The sequence below is a fragment of the Podarcis filfolensis genome, assembly GCF_964270895.1.
Source record: "Podarcis filfolensis genome assembly, chromosome: 8".
Taxonomy (NCBI): Eukaryota; Metazoa; Chordata; class Lepidosauria; order Squamata; family Lacertidae; genus Podarcis; species Podarcis filfolensis.
The window spans coordinates 25092845-25113820 of record NC_139611.1 but is presented as its reverse complement, the minus strand read 5'-3'; the positions used below and the strand labels follow the sequence as shown (position 1 = coordinate 25113820).

At 44.5% G+C, this 20976-nt stretch overlaps 1 protein-coding gene and 1 long non-coding RNA gene across 3 annotated transcripts; one reads left to right on the top strand and one right to left on the bottom strand.

The window, feature by feature from the left end:
• The first annotated feature begins 18 nt into the window (after window positions 1–18).
• LOC310769580 lies at window positions 19–2089 on the top strand. The gene is made up of 2 exons (XR_014551700.1): window positions 19–125; window positions 1017–2089. It is a non-coding gene; the product is annotated as an uncharacterized lncRNA (long non-coding RNA).
• TMEM51 (transmembrane protein 51) lies at window positions 1648–20135 on the bottom strand. Of its 2 annotated transcripts, none has more exons than XM_083628902.1 (3): window positions 19695–20135; window positions 4064–4555; window positions 1648–3157 (listed from the first exon to the last, which is right to left on the bottom strand). In XM_083628902.1, exons 2-3 carry the CDS (start codon window positions 4405–4407, stop codon window positions 2740–2742), a joined length of 762 nt encoding a protein of 253 aa, XP_083485028.1. In that variant the 5' UTR covers window positions 4408–4555; window positions 19695–20135; the 3' UTR covers window positions 1648–2739. The 2 variants fall into 2 exon arrangements, with proteins under 2 accessions (XP_083485028.1, XP_083485027.1); XM_083628901.1 differs by lacking the exon at window positions 19695–20135 and adding an exon at window positions 8491–8677.
• Between the last annotated feature and the right edge of the window lie 841 nt (window positions 20136–20976).

Below are 20976 nucleotides of genomic sequence, written 5' to 3'. Positions count from 1 at the left end.
CAGTGATCATCCGCACTCACACGTGCGTTTCATTTGCCTTTATTCCCCGCCCCTTTCCCCCTGCAAGTTGCCCGCCCAGCATGGTATCCTCACGCCCAGTTTCATCCTCACAACGACCCTGCGAGGTGGGTTAAGCTGAGAGGCAGGAGCTTTAAACCTGAATAAGGGATTCGATCCTGGGTCTTTCCAGTTCTAGTCCAGCAAAGTGGCCACAATAAAGTGACTACAGTACAGCTTAGTGTAAGGTTCCAGGAAGAGGCTTTAAAGGCAGGTGTAATTTCACTGTGAAGCAGGTTGCATTCATGGTTCAAATTCAGTGGTGGCAGAGTACAGTACTTGGTAAAGCATCCTGGCTTGTGGGCAGAAGCTGCCCCCACAGGGCTGGGGACAAACCTGGGGACAAACTGAAAGCACTGAGAGATGCAGCTAGTCAATGGAAAACACTGTCTAGAAAAACAGAAATTCAAAATTCTTACAGCAAAGCATGTTTCTGAAGCGCTCTTTGATGATTTCATTATGATCTATATTAGGACCTATCCTATTACTCAGTGGTAAACAGCTACAAACTATTTTTAATATGGTAGTTTTGTATATGTGACCGGCCCTGGGAGGTTGTGCTGAAGGGAGGGTAAGAAATCTATTTATGAACAATTAATTAACAATTATTATGAACAGTGAGCCCCCATAGCTTAGTGGTAGAACATGTGCTTACACTGCCAAAGGTCTTGGCTTCGAAACCCCAGCAGCTCCAGGTGTTGCCGGGAATGGGCTATCTGAAACTGTGGAGAGGTGCTGCAATACTAAGATAGATGGACCAAAAATCTGATGTTGTTTACTACTTCCTATGTTTAGTGCTTTCCCATATCCCATAATGAAAAATCATGAGTCAAGGATGCTTTAGCTGAGATTCCTTCATTGCAGGGGGTTGGACTAAATGATCCTTGGGATCCCTTCCAAGTCTACAATTCTATGATCCTAGGACATGCTTCTAATGCCAGTTTTCATTCTAAAAAAAGGTTTGTCAGCTGATTGTCTCCTGTTCAGTATTACATACTGCTGAGAAAGCTGTATTGATGCTGCAACTGCCTCTTCTGCACCAAGTAAGTGATTTATGCATTTATCAGACATATAACTTGATTTTTTTTTATTGCAGCCCTGTGTGTCTTCACAGCATTAGCAAAATGCAGTGACAGATGCAAGGACACATATATAAAGAAAAGCAGTTGAACTAGAGCTACTAGCTGATGTCTGTGCTTACCTCCAGTAGTTAGGAAAGTCCAAGGCCCTCTACAGTATAAGACCAAAAAGCAAAATATTATAGTTTCTTCAGGAGCAGCATGTAAAATGGCAAGCTGTGCCTTAGTGTTTATGTACATGAAGCCCAGGATACAGCCTCTCCCTCCAGCCTCAGAGATTTAACTACCAGGAAAGATAGAGCGCTAAACTTGGGGGAACGGGAGAAAATGATGATTCTGGCCAATTCACATCCGTAATAAAATAAAAATAAAATAAAATGAAGGGTGCTATATTGGGGCAGAGACCAGAAAATCAGGGACTGTAGGAGCACATGCTTATTATTGTACTTTGCAAAATGTGTGATGCCTTTACACATTGCTAAAAGAAACTCCAGGTTAGACAACACACACATCACACACATTCTTTTTTAATAAAAAGAAAGCCCACCCATAGCATCCCAACTCTGACATATTACATATTGAAATTTTTTTTTATTTACAATACAGTAGCTAAAAAATTCAAAAAAAGGCTGTGTGTTAGAAAACCAGACTGTCATCTTCCTGTGGGAACCTGAAGTATCTTTGGTTGCTTGGGGGGGGGGCACTAAAGTTTACTCCTTTAGCAGCAGTAAACTTCCTTCTGTCTCCTTAGCATTTTATTTCTCTGTGATGGATGGATATATATGGCACCTGTGCATTCTACACATAATCTAAAATCTGGTGAAAAGAGAGCCTTTCATATCTCAGTGAACAGAAACTGCCAAAGTAAAGATGTAACCATGTCAAGCATCTGGAGAAACCGTTTAAAAATGACTGCCGAAAGAGGCATACAAAAATGTGTCATAATTTATATATATATAAGTTCCCTACTGCTAAAATTCAGGTGCATCCTGGTGCAGGGGTGGAAAACCGCCAGCCCAGACTAAGGCAGGCACATGAGACCTCCCCATTTGGCCCGTGGGGCCATTACAGTCAAGCCATACCCACCTGTCCTACACTAGGCATATTTTGTGATGTCACGTGATTGACAGGTGAGCAGCCTCTCCCTCCTGTCACAATTTCTCCCACAGGCAGTGGGGCTGAAAATGATCCAGCCCACCGACCAGATCTGAATTTCATTACATTGGACATAGGAGGATTCATTTGTGCTTTGTTTTCACCAAGGTCGCCTGGCTTCACTTCAGGACAAGGCTCTCATGCCGAGAGAAAAAATAAAATCCTACATATAAAAAACCTCTAGCATGTCAAAAAGAAGCTTAGGCAAGAATCCTCTCTCTGGCAGACTAGTATTATATGCACAAGGAAATTAGTTTCTAAAATGGGGAAACATTTGACACAAGACCCAGGATCTAGCTTGACGTGTCCCAGACTGATCCACCTCATTCAAAGAGTCACCAAAATAGGTGTGCGGTTCACCCCGGCTTTTTTTAAAGCCACAAACTTGACATTGCCACAGAAATCAAGTTTTTAATTATGTTTTTGGTCAGCAGTCCATACAGTTGCCTCAAGTCTCTTCCCGGCTCTCTGTGTGCTTATTGGGAACCTCATCGTACTGGGGCGGAGGGGTCAGAGGCTCTATTGTTATCCGCCCCGTGTTATTTCCAGCAGGGAGGTCTAAGTTGAGGTTTTTTAGGTGTAGCTTTTCGGACATGATCCTCCGGACTTTCAAGGGTTTGAGTCTTTTGCTCAGGCGGGAACTGTGTCTGCTAGGCTGACGTTCAATGTTGGGCCTTTCTTCGGCGGCAGCAACGGGCCTGGTCGGCGTGGTTTCGTCAATCCCAGTGAGAGATTCGTAGGAGGGCAGAGACATACTGATCCTTGCGCTTCTGTCTATATCACTGAGCTCAGGGTGCCCTGTGTTCATGACCTCTTCGTAACTGGGCACATAGTAGCGAGAGGGCGTCTCGTCATCCTCTTCTTGACTGCAGAGGGAGAATTTAGAAGTAATCACTGTCTCACTTTAGCACTACCTCATTCAGGTTACGATATCCCAAAAGCCAGAAAACTCACTGGCTGGTATTTCATTTTATTTAAAATATTTTTTATCCAGCACGTCTCACTAACGTATTAAGCCTTACACTATTAAGACTGTTAAAAAAACAACACCTGCAGTTCTGCTGTTTGCCAGCACCACAAAAACATGGGCCAGAGGCAAAGATCCTCACGGAGCTTTTCCTTTTTTTTTTTAACATTGGAAGATGAGAACAAAGCTACCAAGTCACAGAACACATGGGCAAGTGGATAGCTCTGTTGGTAGGACTCTTAATTTCAGACTCTTAATTTCAGAGTCATGGGTTTGAGTCCCAGGTTGGGCAAAAAGATTCCTGTATTGCAGAGGGTTGGACTAGGCAATCCTTGTGGCTCCCTTCCAACTCTACAATTCTATGGTTCCATCTGTGAATACAGAGGTGATATGATTTGACTGGAACTTTGAGGCTTGGTGCCTCAGAAACATGTCATTTTTAGGGTTCAGCCAATGGAGAAAGATGGGATCTGTGATTGGATGAGATTGGGGGAGGGGACCTGTGAAAAATAATGAATTTCAGTATTGGTTTATGGGATCCAATGTGTGCGTGTCTTTCCTTCTCCCTCTCCCTCTTGCCTTCTCTCCCTCTTGACCCCTGTAGCACCCCACCTTATTCCTCCCCCTAACAAAGCCACCCTTTTTCTGGAGAAAGTAATTCCCATCACCCCTGACCACTAGTCATGCTGGAAGGGGCTGGTGGGAATTGTAGCCAACATCTGGAGAGCCACAGGCTCTCCATCCCATATATCAATAATTTGCTTGCAAGGCCTGATCGTATCTGGTCTTGCGACGATCTTCTCACCTGTCTTCCTGTGGCTGGTGCTCAACTGAGACTTGCTGCCGTATCCTAGAGATGCTGTCACTTTCCCTTTGCTTCATTCGGTCACGGACACTCAAACAGATGGAGAAAAGCAAGAGCAAGACCCCAGCACCAGCCAGGACGTAAGCCACCGAAAAAGTATTGCTTTTATACGTATTTCCTCGACCACCGTCGGGCTTGCTGCTGTTTCCAACTGAGTGTGGCTTCCCACTTGGGCCAAATCCGGGGACCAAGTTCCAGACAGCCATAATGATCCCGAGAACAAGCATCCCCAACCCTATTGCCGTCAAAGCATAGTGAGATCCGTTTGACCTGGAGTGGGCCATCCTGTTATAATGCTGGGCCCCCTTGATCTGGGCACGGGGATGGGGTGCGGGTGGGCAATTCAGAGCATATCTTCCATAAATCAAGGAACAAAGTCCAGGAATGGCTCCAGTTTGGGTTCCTTCCAAATATCTGAGTTTAAAATGAGACCTGGAGAAAGAAAGGAGGAGTAAGAAAATTTTTAAATGACATAATTTACAATGAAAAATCTTACCCCCTCCTTTCCATATCAGTTAGGTGTTTTTTGCAAGTCATTTTCTTTGAGGAAAAATTTTCTTCAACTTAATTGATTTTTCTGCATAATTTCCACTAATATATGCATTTTGTGTGTGCTCACTTTTCACTGATACACATTTGTGTACACATCTTTTGGCAGCAGAGCTGTATTGAAAAATCCGGAGAAGCATAACTACAGAAGCACACCTGCACTTTGCTTTACTTCACACAGGCCCGGGTAGTTCAAATCAGGCCAAGTAATTTTTTCTTTTATTCTTACCTTCCACTACCATCATCCCTGACCCTCAGCCATGTTGGCTGGGGCTGGTGGGATTTGGGAATCTGAAAACATCTGGATGGGACCCACATTCGCAACCTCTTTTGAACTCTGCAAAGATGCCTGAATTTTTTTGCGCTGGGAAAAACAGGACGGAAGTACTTTAATTTAAAAAATAAATACAGTGGAACCTCCGTTTTTGAATGTAATCCTTTCCGGAAGACTATTCAAGTTCTGAAATGTTTGAAAACCGAAAACTCAATACGGAAGCCTCAAAATGGAAAAAATAATACGAAAAACTCAATATGGAAGATGTCTCGGAAGTTGAAGTTTGAAAACAGAAACATGTACTTCTGGGTTTACGGTGTTCGAGTTCCAAATCGTTTGTCAATGGAGACGTTCAAAAACAGAGGTTCCACTGTAAATAAATAAATCAAGGCTCTGTGGAAAAGGCTCATTTTGGAGAGGGATCTGAAGGAAGTTGGAGAGTTTGGAGCTGCACCCCCACTGATAACAGCAGCAGCTGCTGCTGCCGCCTTCAAAAACTACCACAGGCTTGGCACTTCCTCCGAGGTAACTAATTGCATATCTGCTAATTAGCTAGCTAAGGTAAATACACTTTAGCTAAACACCCAACACTAGTTGCTCCTCCTGGAATAGCCATCAACCCACTGTTTAAAGATGGGAGTATAACAGAGAGGAGGCACGTCTTAAGGGCTATAAAGGGAGAGCTGATGGAAAACTACAAACTCGGGATAATTCCAGTTTGCTTGTTGGTGCTGCATTTGTGTGAATCGCAGCAAAGAAGTTCCTAGGCATGTGCTACACGAAGTGACGGACAAATCTGTCAGTTTCACAGTCTCTCGGCATCTCGTTTTTTTCCACCATTGGTGCATGGGATTTCTACCACTTTCCAAATTTTAAGACCTGTCGAAAATTTGTCAGCATTTTGCCCTGAGGCACACAGTTCTGTCCCTTACACGCAATTTTGCTGAATATAGTTTTGTATATTATTTTCATGAATGTGTTCATTTTTACCTTCACTTTCCAACTATTAACACATTTTTTGGTTGAACAAGTACATGGCAAAATTCTGAGAAGTGCAAATTTCAAAGGACTGCCGTGTTTCAGATCTCACGACTTAAAAGTGATTTATATGAAACAAATAATGTTTCTCTCCCTTCTCTCAATCAGGGGGCTTTGGGAATGTGGGTATCATTGACATGTCCCTATTTTATACCTGTGAAATATTGGAGGCCACAAAAATGGTGCACGAGACACCATTATAATAAAAGAAAACCAATGCAAGAACAATATACTCATTTATCTATAAATGCCCTCTATTTTTCACATTTTGTTGTGGATGCCAGTGCTCTGGGCAGCCAAAACAGCACCATCCACTCATAAGAGGGAGGTATCAATAAGCTAGAGGATACCCCAACATTCACAGAAGTTTTTTATTATTATTGCAAAACAGCTTAGCAAGGGCTGAACATGATCAGTGAGCAAGAGGGGAAGGGATATTTGGAGCATCCTGGGAAAGTGCCTGGTAGGAATTGTGTACAAGGGCCAACCCATGCTGCAACATTTTGTTACTAGTCCCTCTGGTAATAATTCACATCCCACATCATCCACCCAAGTATGGTGCCCAGATGCCAGACAAGATCTACAACATTTTAAACTTGAATGTAGGAGTATAAACAAACACCACATTAGTATAGGAAACTGCCTGACTAGCTGATGCTGTCCAGGGCTTCAGGCAGAGTTGTTGTCTCCCAGCCCATCCTGGGGTTGCTGGAATTTGAACCTAGAATTTTCTGCATGCAAAGCAGTTACTCTGCCACTGAATGAAGCCTTTCCCTGCATATAAGATGAAGCAGAGCATAGCAATGGAAGAACCCGTCCTTACACTGAGCCAGACCACTAGTGAATAATTGTTGCCCACACTGACTAGCAGTGGCTGTCCCGAGGTTCAATCCAACTAAATCCTACTCAGAGTAGACTCACTGAAACCCATGAACCTAAGTCATGATATGGTGCGCTCCTTCTGGGGTAGTTTGTCCACCTTTGGTCCCCAGCATGCACTCAGCTCTCACCTGTGGCTCCAAGAAGCTGTCGGGACACAGCAGCAGCCACACCCTGGGAATGGCTTTGGCTGGCTGGCTAAACCAGGTGAGGGTAGCTGATGGGTCTCAAAGTCTCAGTGAGTTAGGAACTTGCCCTGCAGGCTGTGGCAGATTGAGCAGAGGAGACCAATAGTAGGTTCAACAGCCAAGAAAGTGGTTTCTGCATGTGCTGTAGAGGGAAGTGAGGGGATATCTTCAGGAGAAGGCTAAGGAGTAAATCCTACACAAACCCAGAGTGGAGTCCTTAAGACACTTGGATGGCGCCTTGTACACCTCCTTCTGGCAACTCCTGCAGCCATGCCGGTGCCAAACATATTGCTCTGCTTTCTTTGGACCACATCAGTGAGGTTGAGGCAGGAGTTGTGTTGTTTGAGCAGCCCAGGACCTCCATACGCTTGCGCACCATGGAGGCCACTTTGGTGTTGCTAACTCAAGATAGATGGATGCCAACAAGAACTCTTAGTAGGACAAGTATTGGAGTCTTTTCCAGCCCTACTGGGAGATGCCAAGGATCAAACCTGCATGCAACACAGATGCTGTCCCAGAGCTACAGCCCTTCCGCAGCACATTCAGCAATAGTTCTGTGCAGCTGTCTGATTGAACCCAAGATCCAATAATATACCTTGCTCTGCCCGTTTCCAACTCTGCCTTCCCTAGACTAGAAGTGAAGGTTCAGGCTTAAATCAGCTAGGTTAAAAGGAGCCGTTTAAGCAATCCAGATCTTTGAACCTGAACTAGCCCAGTAATCATTACGCTTAAGAACAACGCCCAGCATTAGCAATCTGGCTGAATGCCAACATTTAAAGCACTTTGTTAAACTCGGTCGTCACAAAGGTTACCTGGGATTCAGTCACTCACTCTCAATTGTCAAGCAAAAAAAGGAAGAAGATCGAGAGAGAGCTTCTGGCTGTATTTATTTAGACTTCTGGTCCACCCTGACCTTGGATTCAAGTGACAAGGATATTATGACTAAACATCAGGAAGGACTTTCTGACAGCAAGGACTTTCTGACACTAAGAGCTGTTTGACAATGGAGCAGCCTTCTTCAGGAGGTTGTGGACTCTCCTTCCTTGGAGGTTTTTAAGCAGAGGCTGGATGGCCACCTGTCACGTATGATCTAGTTGAGATTCCTGCATTGCAGGGGGCTGGACTAGATGACTCTTGAGGTCCCTTCCAACTCTACAATTCTGTGATTCTATGATTCCCAAGACTACAAAGCTATGGGGGAACACGGTCATCTCCAGAGCAGACTGAACACCTGTTCCATCATCTCTGGACCTTTGCAATCTCAGACAATAAACTCTGCTTAGCTTCAATATGACTACATCATTGCTTGTAGTCCTGAATCTTTTCCCCCTGTCAATGATTTACCCCATAGATGCGAAGGTGTTGGGAGGTAGCAAAAGTGAACCCTGTCCTTCAGGCCAGTTATGCCCATTAAATGAGGCCCCGACAAGAAAACTCACCCAGTTAAGAAGCTATGCCACTGCGTTCTCTCCACCTCCAACCCCACCTCTTTTGCAACTGCAAATGGTACTATGGTGTGTCTGGAAACAGAAGCCAAAAAGTCGCTGCTGGTTTGCACAACCGATGACGAATCCAGCATAACCCAAAATGAGAATCACAGAGGCTGGCATTGCTTGCGGCACGCTTTGGTTCCTTAGAGACTCACCCCCTTCCTTGTTTGCCACTGCTAATTAAGCTTCCCATCACACTCAGACTGAAGCCTACTGTGTGGTCCCAGTGGCAGAGCAAGAGGCAGAAAGTGCTCAAATCTTCGAAAATGCCGACAGCCAACATGTTTGCAGTGCGTAAACAGTGAACAGCTTGGCACTGGCAACGGAGAAAGGGCAGACAAGCCGAGACACATTCAGGGAAAAGAAAGAAAGAAACATTATCCACGTGCAATTCCAGATGGCTGTGCTTAACTAGAACTTGCTCACTGTTTAGGTTGGGGGGGGTAGAGGGGAGGAGCGTTGGAACAGCTCTTCTGCCAATGGACACTCTTCCCCACCTCTCCAGTTCCTGTCCGCTGCACTGCTTATTGCCGAATGGTAGCGTGGGGTAGTGGTTAGAACCCAAGCTACCAATGTGGTGTCTGGGCACTGGTGCTCTTGAGGATATCTGAGTCACCCCCTCCCTAGATCTTTATGGATCCTCATAATTTTACAAGGGTCCTCTCAAAACCATCATCAAATGGGAAGGCAGTGATGCAAGACCAGGCTTTCTCAGTGGCAGCCCCAAACCCTAGAATTCTACCCCAAAGGATATTTCATCTGCTCCCACTGCAAAAGTTATTGAGAAACTGGTTCCAGGCATTTTTTTCATAGAATTGTAGAGTTTGTCCATGCATTTGGAACCCGAAGTGTTATTTGTAGTGCAGTCATAAAAATAGCTTTTGCACTCACTGTTGTTTAATGTGTTTTATTTGAATTGTTGGTTATTTAAAATGGTTTTATTATCATTACGGTGCTTTGTTGTAAGTGTCGTAGGCTGCACCATGGTACCTTTTGGAGGGATCAATCAATCAGTATAATCAATCAATCAATCAATCAATCAAAGGTCACTGCTAGGTTCAGAGATGCATTTGATGATTTGCTGGTGGTTTTGCTCTCTCATCTCATGTAAATATAATGAAGATCCACGAGGATCCACATCTTGAATTGATTTTTTTCCCTTTTTTTTATTGGTGCTGGCAAACAGATCTGTAATTTTTTTACTTTGCTGTCTGATAAAAACAGCAACAACAATGGTGTGTTAAAACGAATCAACTTCAAAGCAGAGTCTGAGAAGCTGGCTTGTTTCACACCAACCACAACTGATGGTTTGAATGTAACATTACACTGTGGTTAATCTACTATGAAAGTGAAGGAAAAGAGGGGAGGGAGGAGAGTGTAACGCCAGATTTACAGTGGTTCATCCTTGCAACACTAAACCACGCTGGAGCCACCGTTGCATTAAAAAGCTCCCTAACTTCAATAGAGTAATTTCTTAAACAAATGAGCTGACAAGGTTTCTGTGTCGGGAGCACCCTAGCAAATACTAAAACCCTCCAAATCAAGGTAAGGTGGGCGGGAGAATTTCCATTAAGTTAAGTGCTTCTCGGTAACTCATCAGCTGCTAACCCAACAAAGCTAATGGACATCGTCTTTGCTCCTCTGTTTCGTTTACAGAGCAATGGCAGAGATGTGCTCATAGCTGCTTTTAAGCAGATAAAGTGGTCGTTCGGAGGTTAATTACTCCTGATAAAAGCCATTTTGCTGAACAATATTAATTTGGCCCAACCTCCTCTTGAGCTGTAATCGTGCATGTCTAATGAGAAGCAGGGCAAGGGATCATCATCATTACCACCTGTTCCTCACTCTGCATAGGTCCTCCAAGTGTTTGGGGGCCCCCAGGAAACCAGCAGGAGGATTGGGCTGCTGGAGAATTCATTGCCCCCTCGCATGGGCGTGGCCAGGGAGGCAGGGCGCAGCTGCCACCCCAAATCAAGTAAATAAATAACAATACTCAACTAACTGACCAATCGTCTTGCAAATAGCTTGGTTCTGCCCCACCCCCAACATAAATCCTGCCCAGTTAACATAAATCCTGGCCATGCCCATGCTCCCTCAGATGTCACGGACTGGCTGGACACAGAGGAACGGTGGGAAGATTCAGCTGGGGAATTCCCAAGGGAAGAAGGCTCAGAGCCCGGGGATTGGTGATGGGATGACGATTAAGTGCTCAGAGGGAGAAGATTTTGGGGGAGGTGTCGAAAGCTGAAGAGGTAGCAGGCTTAGTAAGCAGAGAAAGACTGTGGCAGAGAAAAGTTGGCAGGGGTGTCAACTTGAATAAAATATTTGCATAATCAATCACAAGACACCACGCATGCACACCATTTGATTTCGACGAAGATGAAATCTTGGAAATCAGCCTGGAAGAAGGGGAGGATCTTCCTCCAAGGTAACGCTGTGCTAATCCCCCCCATCATCAATTGCTTTCAAAAGCCCCCCTCCCCCCCGATCCATTTCTATGGTGCTGCTGCTTGGGGTCTTTGAAGGGTGGGAGGCAATAGAACAGGCTTCCTCAACCTCGCCCCACCAGATGTTTTTGGCCTACAACTCCCATGATCCCTAGCTAGCAGCACCAGTGGTCAGGGATGATGGGAATTGTAGTCTCAAAACATCTGGAGGGCTGAGGTTGAGGAAGCCTGCAATAGAAGCTGCTGGGGACTTCCAGGGAATTGAGGGATCTCAACTGGGGGTTTGAGAAGGGAGCCATTTCCTTTCTGACACAGGCAGCCCTGTTTCAGTTCTACTATTCAATGGGCCATGAATACTGTAAATAAGCAGTATGATATAAAATACTTAAAATAATAAAAACAGTTAGGCTGGGTGACACTTCAAACCTTTTTCTTACACAGAAGCTGTAGCTAATACAAAACCTGGGGGTGGGGAGACAGGGAAAATGTGAAATGTACAGAAAGAAAGGACACAGCAAAGAAAATAAATAAATAAAGACTGTGCAGGAAATTACAGCATGACAAACTGAGAAGAACAATAAGAGGAAGTGTTAGGGTGCACGGCCAGAAGAGGCCAAACTCAACCGTGTGACCCAGACAAACTAACTTACAGCAACCCACTGGTCCTAGTTAAAGACCATGGCTAAAATAAAGCACACCTGTCACTCGCTGCAATTTAAATTTGGTGCCAAATACAAGGTGTGCCACTTTTGGCTTTGATAGGATGGCCTCATGTCATACAACATCAAGTGATGGATAGGTGGGCAGCCTCCCCGACCCGTCAAATGTCTCCAGTGAAAGGTTTGGGGACAAATAGTTCCCTAAGGTTGATGTAGATGGGAAGCATAGTATAATGGGATGAATGTCACACTCTTGACTGGAGAGAGATGGGTTTGAATCCTCACTCAGGAAGATCTCCATCTGGTCCAGTCTCCAGCCTCCAGGCAGCCCCAGAGCTTCCATTACAGTTGTGGATATTTTAGGTACAGTATTTTTGATCTGGATTGGAGAGTGGCAGAGAGGGCATTTAAAGGATATTTAGAAGGTGCTCCCCACTTTAGGCAATTTCACTTATGCACATAGGGTCTGAAACATAAGCCCTGCGTAAGAGGACAAGTCGCCAGTATATGTTTAAAATTTCATATTTGGGAATTCTGTGTGTTGTCGTTAAGCCGCCCACCACAGAGGTTCTGGCCTAGGCAATGCATATATCCCATGAAGAAAATATTTTATAAAAAACACGGATGTGGAGCAACTGGGAAGAACACGAAGGCCACCCTGGTGTTCTTTTAGAGGAAGGGTGCGGTACAAATGAAACTTAGTCACAGCAAACAAGAACTGGAGGGCCTGTTCCAGTTTGTCTGGATGCTTGAAATAACACCATAAACAAGCAGGGGCACACACAGACCCTACTTGGGACATTCCCCAAGCACAACAATGGGGAACCTCAGGCCCCTTCAAGTCTCCCTATCCGGCCCTCACGACTCTTCTCAGGCCGCACCCCCTTTAAACGCTTACGCCAGGTGAAATGTGTCATCAAATTCTGATAATGCCTGAATGAAGAACGAAGAAAGGCATATTATGCAGGCATAGATACTCTCCAAATTTTGTGCAGTTGGAATGTGGTCTCCTTTGGGGTTGTATCCAATGCTGGCCTTACTCAGAGTGAACCCACTGAAGTTAATGAGCACAACCAATTTAGGTTTACTGATTCCAATGGATCTCCTCTGAGTAGGACTTAGCTGAATGCAATGCTAATCCAGAACCACTGATCCACCCAGCTTTCCCCCTTCGCCCTGCCCAGTGCTGTAATGCGGCCCCCAGGAGGTTCTCCATGAGAGTATGCGGCCCTCGGCTACTCTGGGAGGATTTCTGTAACTCAGTCTTCCACCAGCAAGCACTCAATATCTGCAAGGTGATTAATGCACTCAGTCCCTCTGCCTAACCTACCTTGTTGCTAGGATAAAATATGGGGGAAAGGTGGAGGAGAGCCATTAATAATTATTAAATTGCATTTAAAAAACAACATTCTGCTTTTAGAGTAAATGCATTTTAATGCTTTTTATTTCTTTGATCTTAACAGTGTAAGCCGCTCTGTGGGCTTATCTGGAAGGTGAGCTAGGTACCTCCATAATAAAATGATAAAGAAATAAAAATAACTTCCTGCTTCCTTGTTCAGCAGCCCAGGCTTGGTAGATGCTCTAGCTAGCAATTGCAGGAGAGTGTGGTGAAAGTTTTTGCTCTGAACATCTAAGCTTGAAGAACTCTGTAGGTCACAAAAGCTTGCCTCTGGCGTTTTAGCTGTTTTCATTCACAAACTTCCTTTTCACCCATGCTTTGAAAATCCAACTTTTGAAGAGCAGCGATGTTAATGAAAGGAATCTTTCAGAAAGGGCATGAGAAACGACCATGAGGTGAGTGTAGAAAAGACTGGAGCTATAGAAGGCAAGTGTGACGTGTGTGCCAAGTGGAAAACACAAGCATTCTCAGAGAAAATTGCATGCATGTTTCTAGCCCTCACAGAGGTAAACATGAAATTATGCTTAGAAACACAGGCAGTGATTGGTAGTGATGTGGCTTCTGCAATCCAATTTAGGGCGCTTGAGGTTAAGCATATAAAAATGGTTCTGTAGTCAAAAACTCCTGAACTTAAATATTTGATTAGGAGTTGTTGTTCAATAAAGGACACAGGGCTGGATTTAGGTTTGATAAGGTCCTAAGCTACTGAAGGTAATGGGGCCCTTTATATGTCCAGCTGTCCTTTGTCAACAACAAATTGTTGCTGTTTTTTGTGTTGAATATATGCTATATGATAATTTAGGGATCTAACAGGTATCTTAAGCCATTTGCTTAAGATGTATAAATATGATAAAATGATAAAATATGATAAAAATATGTATTTTATCAAAGTAATTGTTGAACTGAAATACAATTAAGAAGTATATTAATAATGAAATAAAATTAAGCAATTATTATTATTAATACACAATTAATAATAATAACCAAATAATAATAATAATAATAATAATAATAATAATAATAATAAGCAATTATTAAACTTAAAATGATTGGGGGCCCACCATTACTTACATCATAGGAGCCTACACAACACAACACAACACAAAACAAAACACTGTTGCTGTATGTAGGTTTTGTTTTTTATCTTATATTTTGGAAATGTACATCCAGTTTTTTTCCTTTAAAAATTTTCTTTATAATTTTTAGGGCCCCCCAAGAGAGTGGGGCCCTAAGCTATAGCTTGTTTAGCTTATATGTAAATCCAGCACTGAAAGGACACAACATAGTCCTGCACAGGTTTTCGTAGAAGCAAGCACCAAGTATTTCAGTGGGACATACTCCACTGTAAATGAGTTTAGGATTGCAGTCTTACAGTGTGGTTTAAATGTTGTTTGGAGTTCACACAGGATAATTAAAGGGTAACAATTTGCAGCAACCCCCGACAAACTACAGTGCCCAGAATTCTTTGAGGGGTGTGTGATTGTGTTTTAAAGGTACAGAATGTACTATTTACTGCTGATTTCATATCGTATGTGTGCTTTTATTCCATATTACGTTATATATCTGATTACCATTTATATTGTACGTATGTTGTGTTGTGAGCCCTATCCGGAGCAATAACAAAGAACAAATAAAACAAAACAAGCAATTGCACAATCAAATTGTTGCATTTTCCAACTAAGTTAATTTTCAACTGAAATTAATAGACCCATTCTGGTCATGGCCATTGATTTCCATGGGTCTGCTCTGAATAGGATTAGCATTGGATCAATCAAATTCAAACCATGAATTAAATAATACTAGTTTGAGCACACCCAAAGAGCCATACATGATGATCTGCATATTTAAAAGTGATTATACACAGCTTTACCTGTTTCACAGCCCTTCATTATTATTGCATCTATTTATTAAAAAATATTTTTATAGTTTATATGTTGCTATTGACAGAAATGTATCAATGTATTTATGTTACAGTATAACATAAAACTATGCAATAAAAACCATTAAAAAATAAAATCAAACATCAATTAACTATTTTGGAAACGTTAAGTGTGTCCCTTTCAGAAATGCACTTTTTCTTTTGCAGTACAATACATGCAAATATTTGCGGACACAACAGAAGCTATTTAAGGTTCAAAAAACTGGTTTAGCTTGATGCAGAACATGCCTGGTCCTAGCAGCAGAGAGAGAGCGGCTTCCCTACAAATTTTGACAACTGTTGCTGCCCCACTGGCTCGCCAGGATGCTGCTACACGATCACCTGTCTGTAGGAGGTCACACTCATGATTGCCACCTTATTATCAAGGAGAGATGCAGGTCCAATTCCAACCAGTGCACGGAGGGGAGATTAACGTACACAGGCCTGACTAGCAAAAAATCACAGCTAAAAGGAAAGGTGAAATTGACTCAGTAACTGTGTAGGGGCACATAACACTAAGTCAGAGGTGAGGCATTTCAGACCTTTAAGGCAAATGTGGCCCTCTAGATTCTTGGATTGCAGGGGGGTTGGACTAGATGGCCCCTGGGACCCCTCCCAGCTCTATGATTCAATTGTTCAGTCATTCAGTCCCGCTCCAAAAACAGGCTGCTGGTGAGAGTTAATATGTAATAATATGCTAAAAGCCATATTGACAAAGTGGTTTTTCTTTGGGTGTGTGGGATGGGGGGAGACCAGCAGTGAAAACCAGAGGCTTTTGAACTTTGAACTTTGATGAAGATGATGATAATTTTATTATTTATACCCCACCCATTGGATATAATCTTTATATTGTTGTGGCAAGTAATGTAATGATTTATGTATAGGTTAAACCCTCCCCCCATAATTGTCATAGGAACCTCAAAAATTTCCTTTGTGCCCGACCATTACGTAAATCTAATATAAATTCTTAAGTGAACCTTAACTCAGGAACAGACCTTGAACCACGTTCCTGTTTATGCTTCCAATACTACTTTAGCTTTTTTAGGAGAATTAAACGCCACAGCATTGCATTGGGAAGTAGTGGAGCTGGGGCAGTGGACAAAAAACTGAGCTACAAAACAAGATTAAGCTGAAGCCAAAGTTGTAAGAAATCATACCGATAGTTCTGGGTACAGAAGGAAATTTCTGATCTGCTATCCTGCACTATGAAAAGTGGTTCAGAAGCTTATTGTTGCATTTTCAACATCCAACATCCAATTTGGTGGAACGTGGTTTTAGTGTGCTTCTCTCCAAGCAAATAAATCAACTTCAGATTACTAAACATGGTGGTTTAAGATTCCTGCTATGTGACTTTAAAGCAGAGAAACTGGTATAACTTCATTAAGCCCACGCATCGTATTAAGAATTTACAAAACAGTGAAGTACAGTGGAACCTCGGGTTACGTTACCCTTGGGTAATGTTAACTTCGGGTTGCGAAAGCGGCAAACCTGGAAGTGTTTCGCCGCTTGCGCATGCGCAGAAGTGGTCTCTCAGGTTGCGAAAACTTTGGGATACGGCCGGACCTCCGGAACGGATCCTGTTCGCAATCGGAGGTACCACTGTAGTTACTAAACGTAGTAAGACTCTTGCTAATTGACTATGAGACTTTGAAAAGTTGGTATCATTGGAGCAAGTTCATTGGTGTTGTTGAATTAATTAAATAAGATAGTTTTAATAGGAATTCTGAATTTTTTTGTGTTATTATCCTCCTTAGTGGGTCATGCAAAGGGCTTTTCTTAACAATACTTTCAATAGGGTACGGGGCACTGGGAATGAGTTTATGGAACTGAGGGGGCAGTGCCTCAAAAATGTTTGGGAACAACTGCTTTAAAACATTTCTGAGCCACTTAATATTTTAAAAACTCTTAAGTGGTACAGGAAAATATAACATAAAAATAATAAAACAGAATTATGAAAATAGAATAGAATAAAACTATTATCCTTCCTCAGGAGCAGAATATTAATGCAACTCCTTCTTAGGAAATTTCTCTTTACTGTACTGACTTCTCACTACCTTTGTTTCAATTGGCCTTTGGAAATTAACCACACTGTTATGCCTGTTCTATTTGGATCACTGTACTGCTCTTCAGTTTTATTATATACTTTTTATAATTTTATAATTCTATTTTTGCTTGAAATGCTATTAACTGCTATGGAACTTTAGTTAATTGGCATATAGAAATATTTAAAATCAACAAAGAAGCAAGGGGGTATTATGAAGGTTTGAGGATACATTTCGCCCAGGCAGAAACACGCACGGTGGGTGCGAGCTATGTGTATATGTGGGGAGTGGTCTGCAAAGTCCGAGGACCAGATAGAAAGACTTGGATGACTGCAATCAGTCCCCGGACCTGAGGTCTCCCTCCTCTGCTTTAGACTAACTTCTGGAGGGTGTTGAGAGAAAACCTAACCTAAACAAGGTCTTTACCACTGTCCTTAACTGTTGCAGTAAGTACACCCACTCCCATAATTGCTCAGTTATAACTTTTCTGTCAGTTTGATTGTATTAATCTAGGACGCAATAGGAACCTAGGTTCTCTCTCCCATCGCAGGGCGTTAAATCAGCAAACCAAAGCCTGGGCCTTTGGTGATGCTGTAACATGCCCCTATTGCGAGTGATCAGTACATACATTCGAACTTGGTCTACATTTGCCAGACTGCAGATGTGGTGGAGAGTCAGTGTGGCTTACTGACCAGAGCTGTCCTCCATATATTTTGAATTCCATCCCCCTCCCTACCAAAGAAATTGTGCATCTTGTATTTCCAAAGCCATTTGGCCCCTCAGCCTGAGTGCACCTACCTGTGAGAGAGAACTGAGGCTAGCCATGCACTTGATCACTTGGATGTTAGTCCACAGAAGTTGATGACACACACACACACCCCAATCTGCTACGCCATCAAAAATGCCGCAAGGCTCTGTCGTTGTTACGACAGCCACTCTTCTGGAAGGCTTAAGAGCTGTGTGGGAAAGTGAATGCCAATCAGAACGGAGGAGAAAGCCTTTGGCCTTCCATACGTTGTCATAATACAACTCTCATCAGGAATGATGGGAGTCACGAGTCCAACCATGTTCAGAAGGTCCCAGGAGGCTGGCAGCGTAGAGCCCTGAGCTGCAATCTCTGCTCAGCTTCGAAGTTCAGGGTGACTTTGGTACAGCCTCCATCTCTCGACCTAGCCCACCTCCCAGGGAAGTTGTGAGGACAAGAAGGGATCATGGGAAATTATGACAACCAAGTTTTAGCTAATGCAGCGTCTCTTGCAGCCAACGTTTACAGGTCTGAAGGCAAACGAATGTCCCCCTTTGCATCTGGTAATATAACTATTACCTACACCCACTTTTTGCAAAGCAACCAATCCCAAGGTACATCAAATATAAAAATCCAACTAACAATACAACAAGCCCAGTTAAAAACATTTCGCACTATGTAAGGCTCTCCAAAACCAGATGTTTTTGTGGACAACACCCATCAGCTCTGCCAGCTGAGGATGATGGGAGTTGTGGTCCAAAACATCAGGTTAAAAGTAACCGCTACTGTCCTTAAAAATCAGTGGCCTAAAGAGTCAAGCTCAAAGCTGCTCAAACTCTGCTGTGATTCTGAGCACTCTCTACATGCCCCCAAATAAAGAAATCATCAGGATCTAGAGGTTTCCAGTCATTCAGAATCAAATGCAAAAGATATGTGTGCGCGCGTCTGCAAAACTGCCTTCCCTCCGAAGATCGGGCGTGTAGGGGCAGCCTCCAAGATCCGGGACGCAACAGTTGGGAGAAAAGCTCCCGCCTGGGCAAAGTCCTGCAAAAGCCAAGAAGAGAAAGAGAGAGAAGAGGAAGCGAGGGAGAGGCAGGGCTCCCTCCCGGAAACGAAGACGCTGCAGGAAGGGTGGAAAGAAAGGAGGAAGGGGAGGAAAACGAGAAGAAGGGGGAAAAAAAAAGCAGCGCCGCAACTTTGCATGCGCGCGCATTTTCGGAAGGCAGGGAAGCTGCCATCCTAACCGCGTTCCTTAAGCAGGGAGGATGCCTCATTGAGTCTCCAACAGACACACTTGCACGCAGGCCCCAAGTCCAGTTTGCTAGGTGTGGGGCTTGTCCTCCCCCAGCCCCTCGCCGAAGAAAACGCGAGTCCGGAGCTTTTTCAAGAGGAGAGAAAACGAGGAGTCGAAGCACAGCGTCACCACTCCCCCGCAAAGCGAAGGATCGGCCATAGCTGTCAACTTTTCCCTTTTCTTGCGAGGAATCCTATTCGGAATAAGGGAATTCCCCTTAAAAAAAGGGGAACAGCTATGGATCGGCCTCGGATTAGGGCCTTAGGGATCCAGCGCTCCCCCAGACGGAGAAGCAGAGAAGCCGGACTCCGGCGGCCAGCAAGTGGTTTCACGCCACCTGCCTCGCCCCGCAATGCCCAGCCCGCCCCGTCCTCAATGGTTCCCTCTCTTCAAAAGAGTAAAGCGCAGACTTTTAATATACGATCAACCCGACGGCGGGTGAGGCTGCAACCTCACTTAAACACGCACACACTCTCTCTCTCCATAGTTCCTACCCCGGACAACACTGAAGCGGCCCCATCACAGAAATCCCCACCGCGGAGATGTGGGGGGGGGGAGTCCCCGTCGAGCGTGGGGAAGGGGGTCTCACCGCCCACCCCCACGAGGGGCGGGTTTGCTTAGGGAGGGGGTCCCGCTGGGCTGAGCTCACCTGCGCGCTGAGCTGCGCCCCGCCGGCGTCCGCGCATGGTTCCCGGAAGGCTACGAGCGCGCTCCGTCCTTCTCAGTGGGGGTGGCCGAGCGTCACGCCCGCGGTGGCCGCCCCCGGCTCCAGCGCCCTGCCCTCCCGCGCTCGTCCAGCACCGGCGGAAGCAGCCGCGGACCGGACAGGTCCTAAAGCCTCCGATCTACTCTTGCGCCCAGCTGAGCAGCTTGTAGGGCGCAGGAGGGCGGCGGCGGGTAGGCAGCTGCGCCAACGCTCGACGCAGCCTTCCCTAAACTCAGGAATGGGGAAGCGGGGTCCCTCCCGGACGTCGTTGGCTTACAACTCCCATCAGCCCTAGTGACGAAGTCCAAGTGCATCTCGAGGGCCAAAGGATCCATAGCTGTCAACGTTTCCCTTTTTTAAAGGGAAATTCCCTTATTGCGAATAATCCTGCGCCCCCGCCGATCTGGTTGGACTAGAACTCGGGGACATCCCATGAAGCGGGATGCTGAAAGGCAGAGAAAACAATGTACTTCTTCAGACAGTGCAGAGTTAGCCTATGGAACTCACTCTCACATGAAGCAGCGGTCGCAACCAAGTTGGATGGTTTAAAAGAGGATTAGACATTATTGATTATTGATTTATAATTTGATTTGTTAAATTTGTTCAATAAAAATATTTAAAAAGGGGGGGGGAGGATTAGACAATCCACAGAGGAGAAGCCTGTCAGTGACTTCTAGCCACGATGTCTATGCTAGAGGCAGAAAGGCTTCTGAAGAACAGTTGCTGGAATCCCCACTTGGCCCTGACACTCACTGGGCGACCTGGGGAACCCACGTATTCCTCTTCCTATTGTTCGAAGCCCCCCAAGCGCCCCAGCTGCCACCCAGTATTCCAGTACAGCAGAAGGAAAACAAATCTAGCCCTGGAAAAGATTGACTCATGTTTGGGAATGGTTAGCTAAAATGGAGCCCCCAGCTTCAGAGGCAGTCTATAGTTGAAAATCAGGTGCTGCTCATTGGAACCCACCCCTCAGCTTCATAGAAGATCAGAATACAGTGTTACCTCAGGTTACAGACACTTCAGGTTACAGACTCCACTAACCCAGAAATAGTACCTCGGGTTAAGAACTTTGCTTCAGGATGAGAACAGAAATCGTGCGGTGGCGGCGTGGCAGCAGCAGAAGGCCCCATTAGCTAAAGACCTCAGGTTAAGAACGGTTTCAGGTTAAGAATGGACCTCCAGAACGAATTAAATTCTTAACCTGAGGTACCACTGTACTGAACTA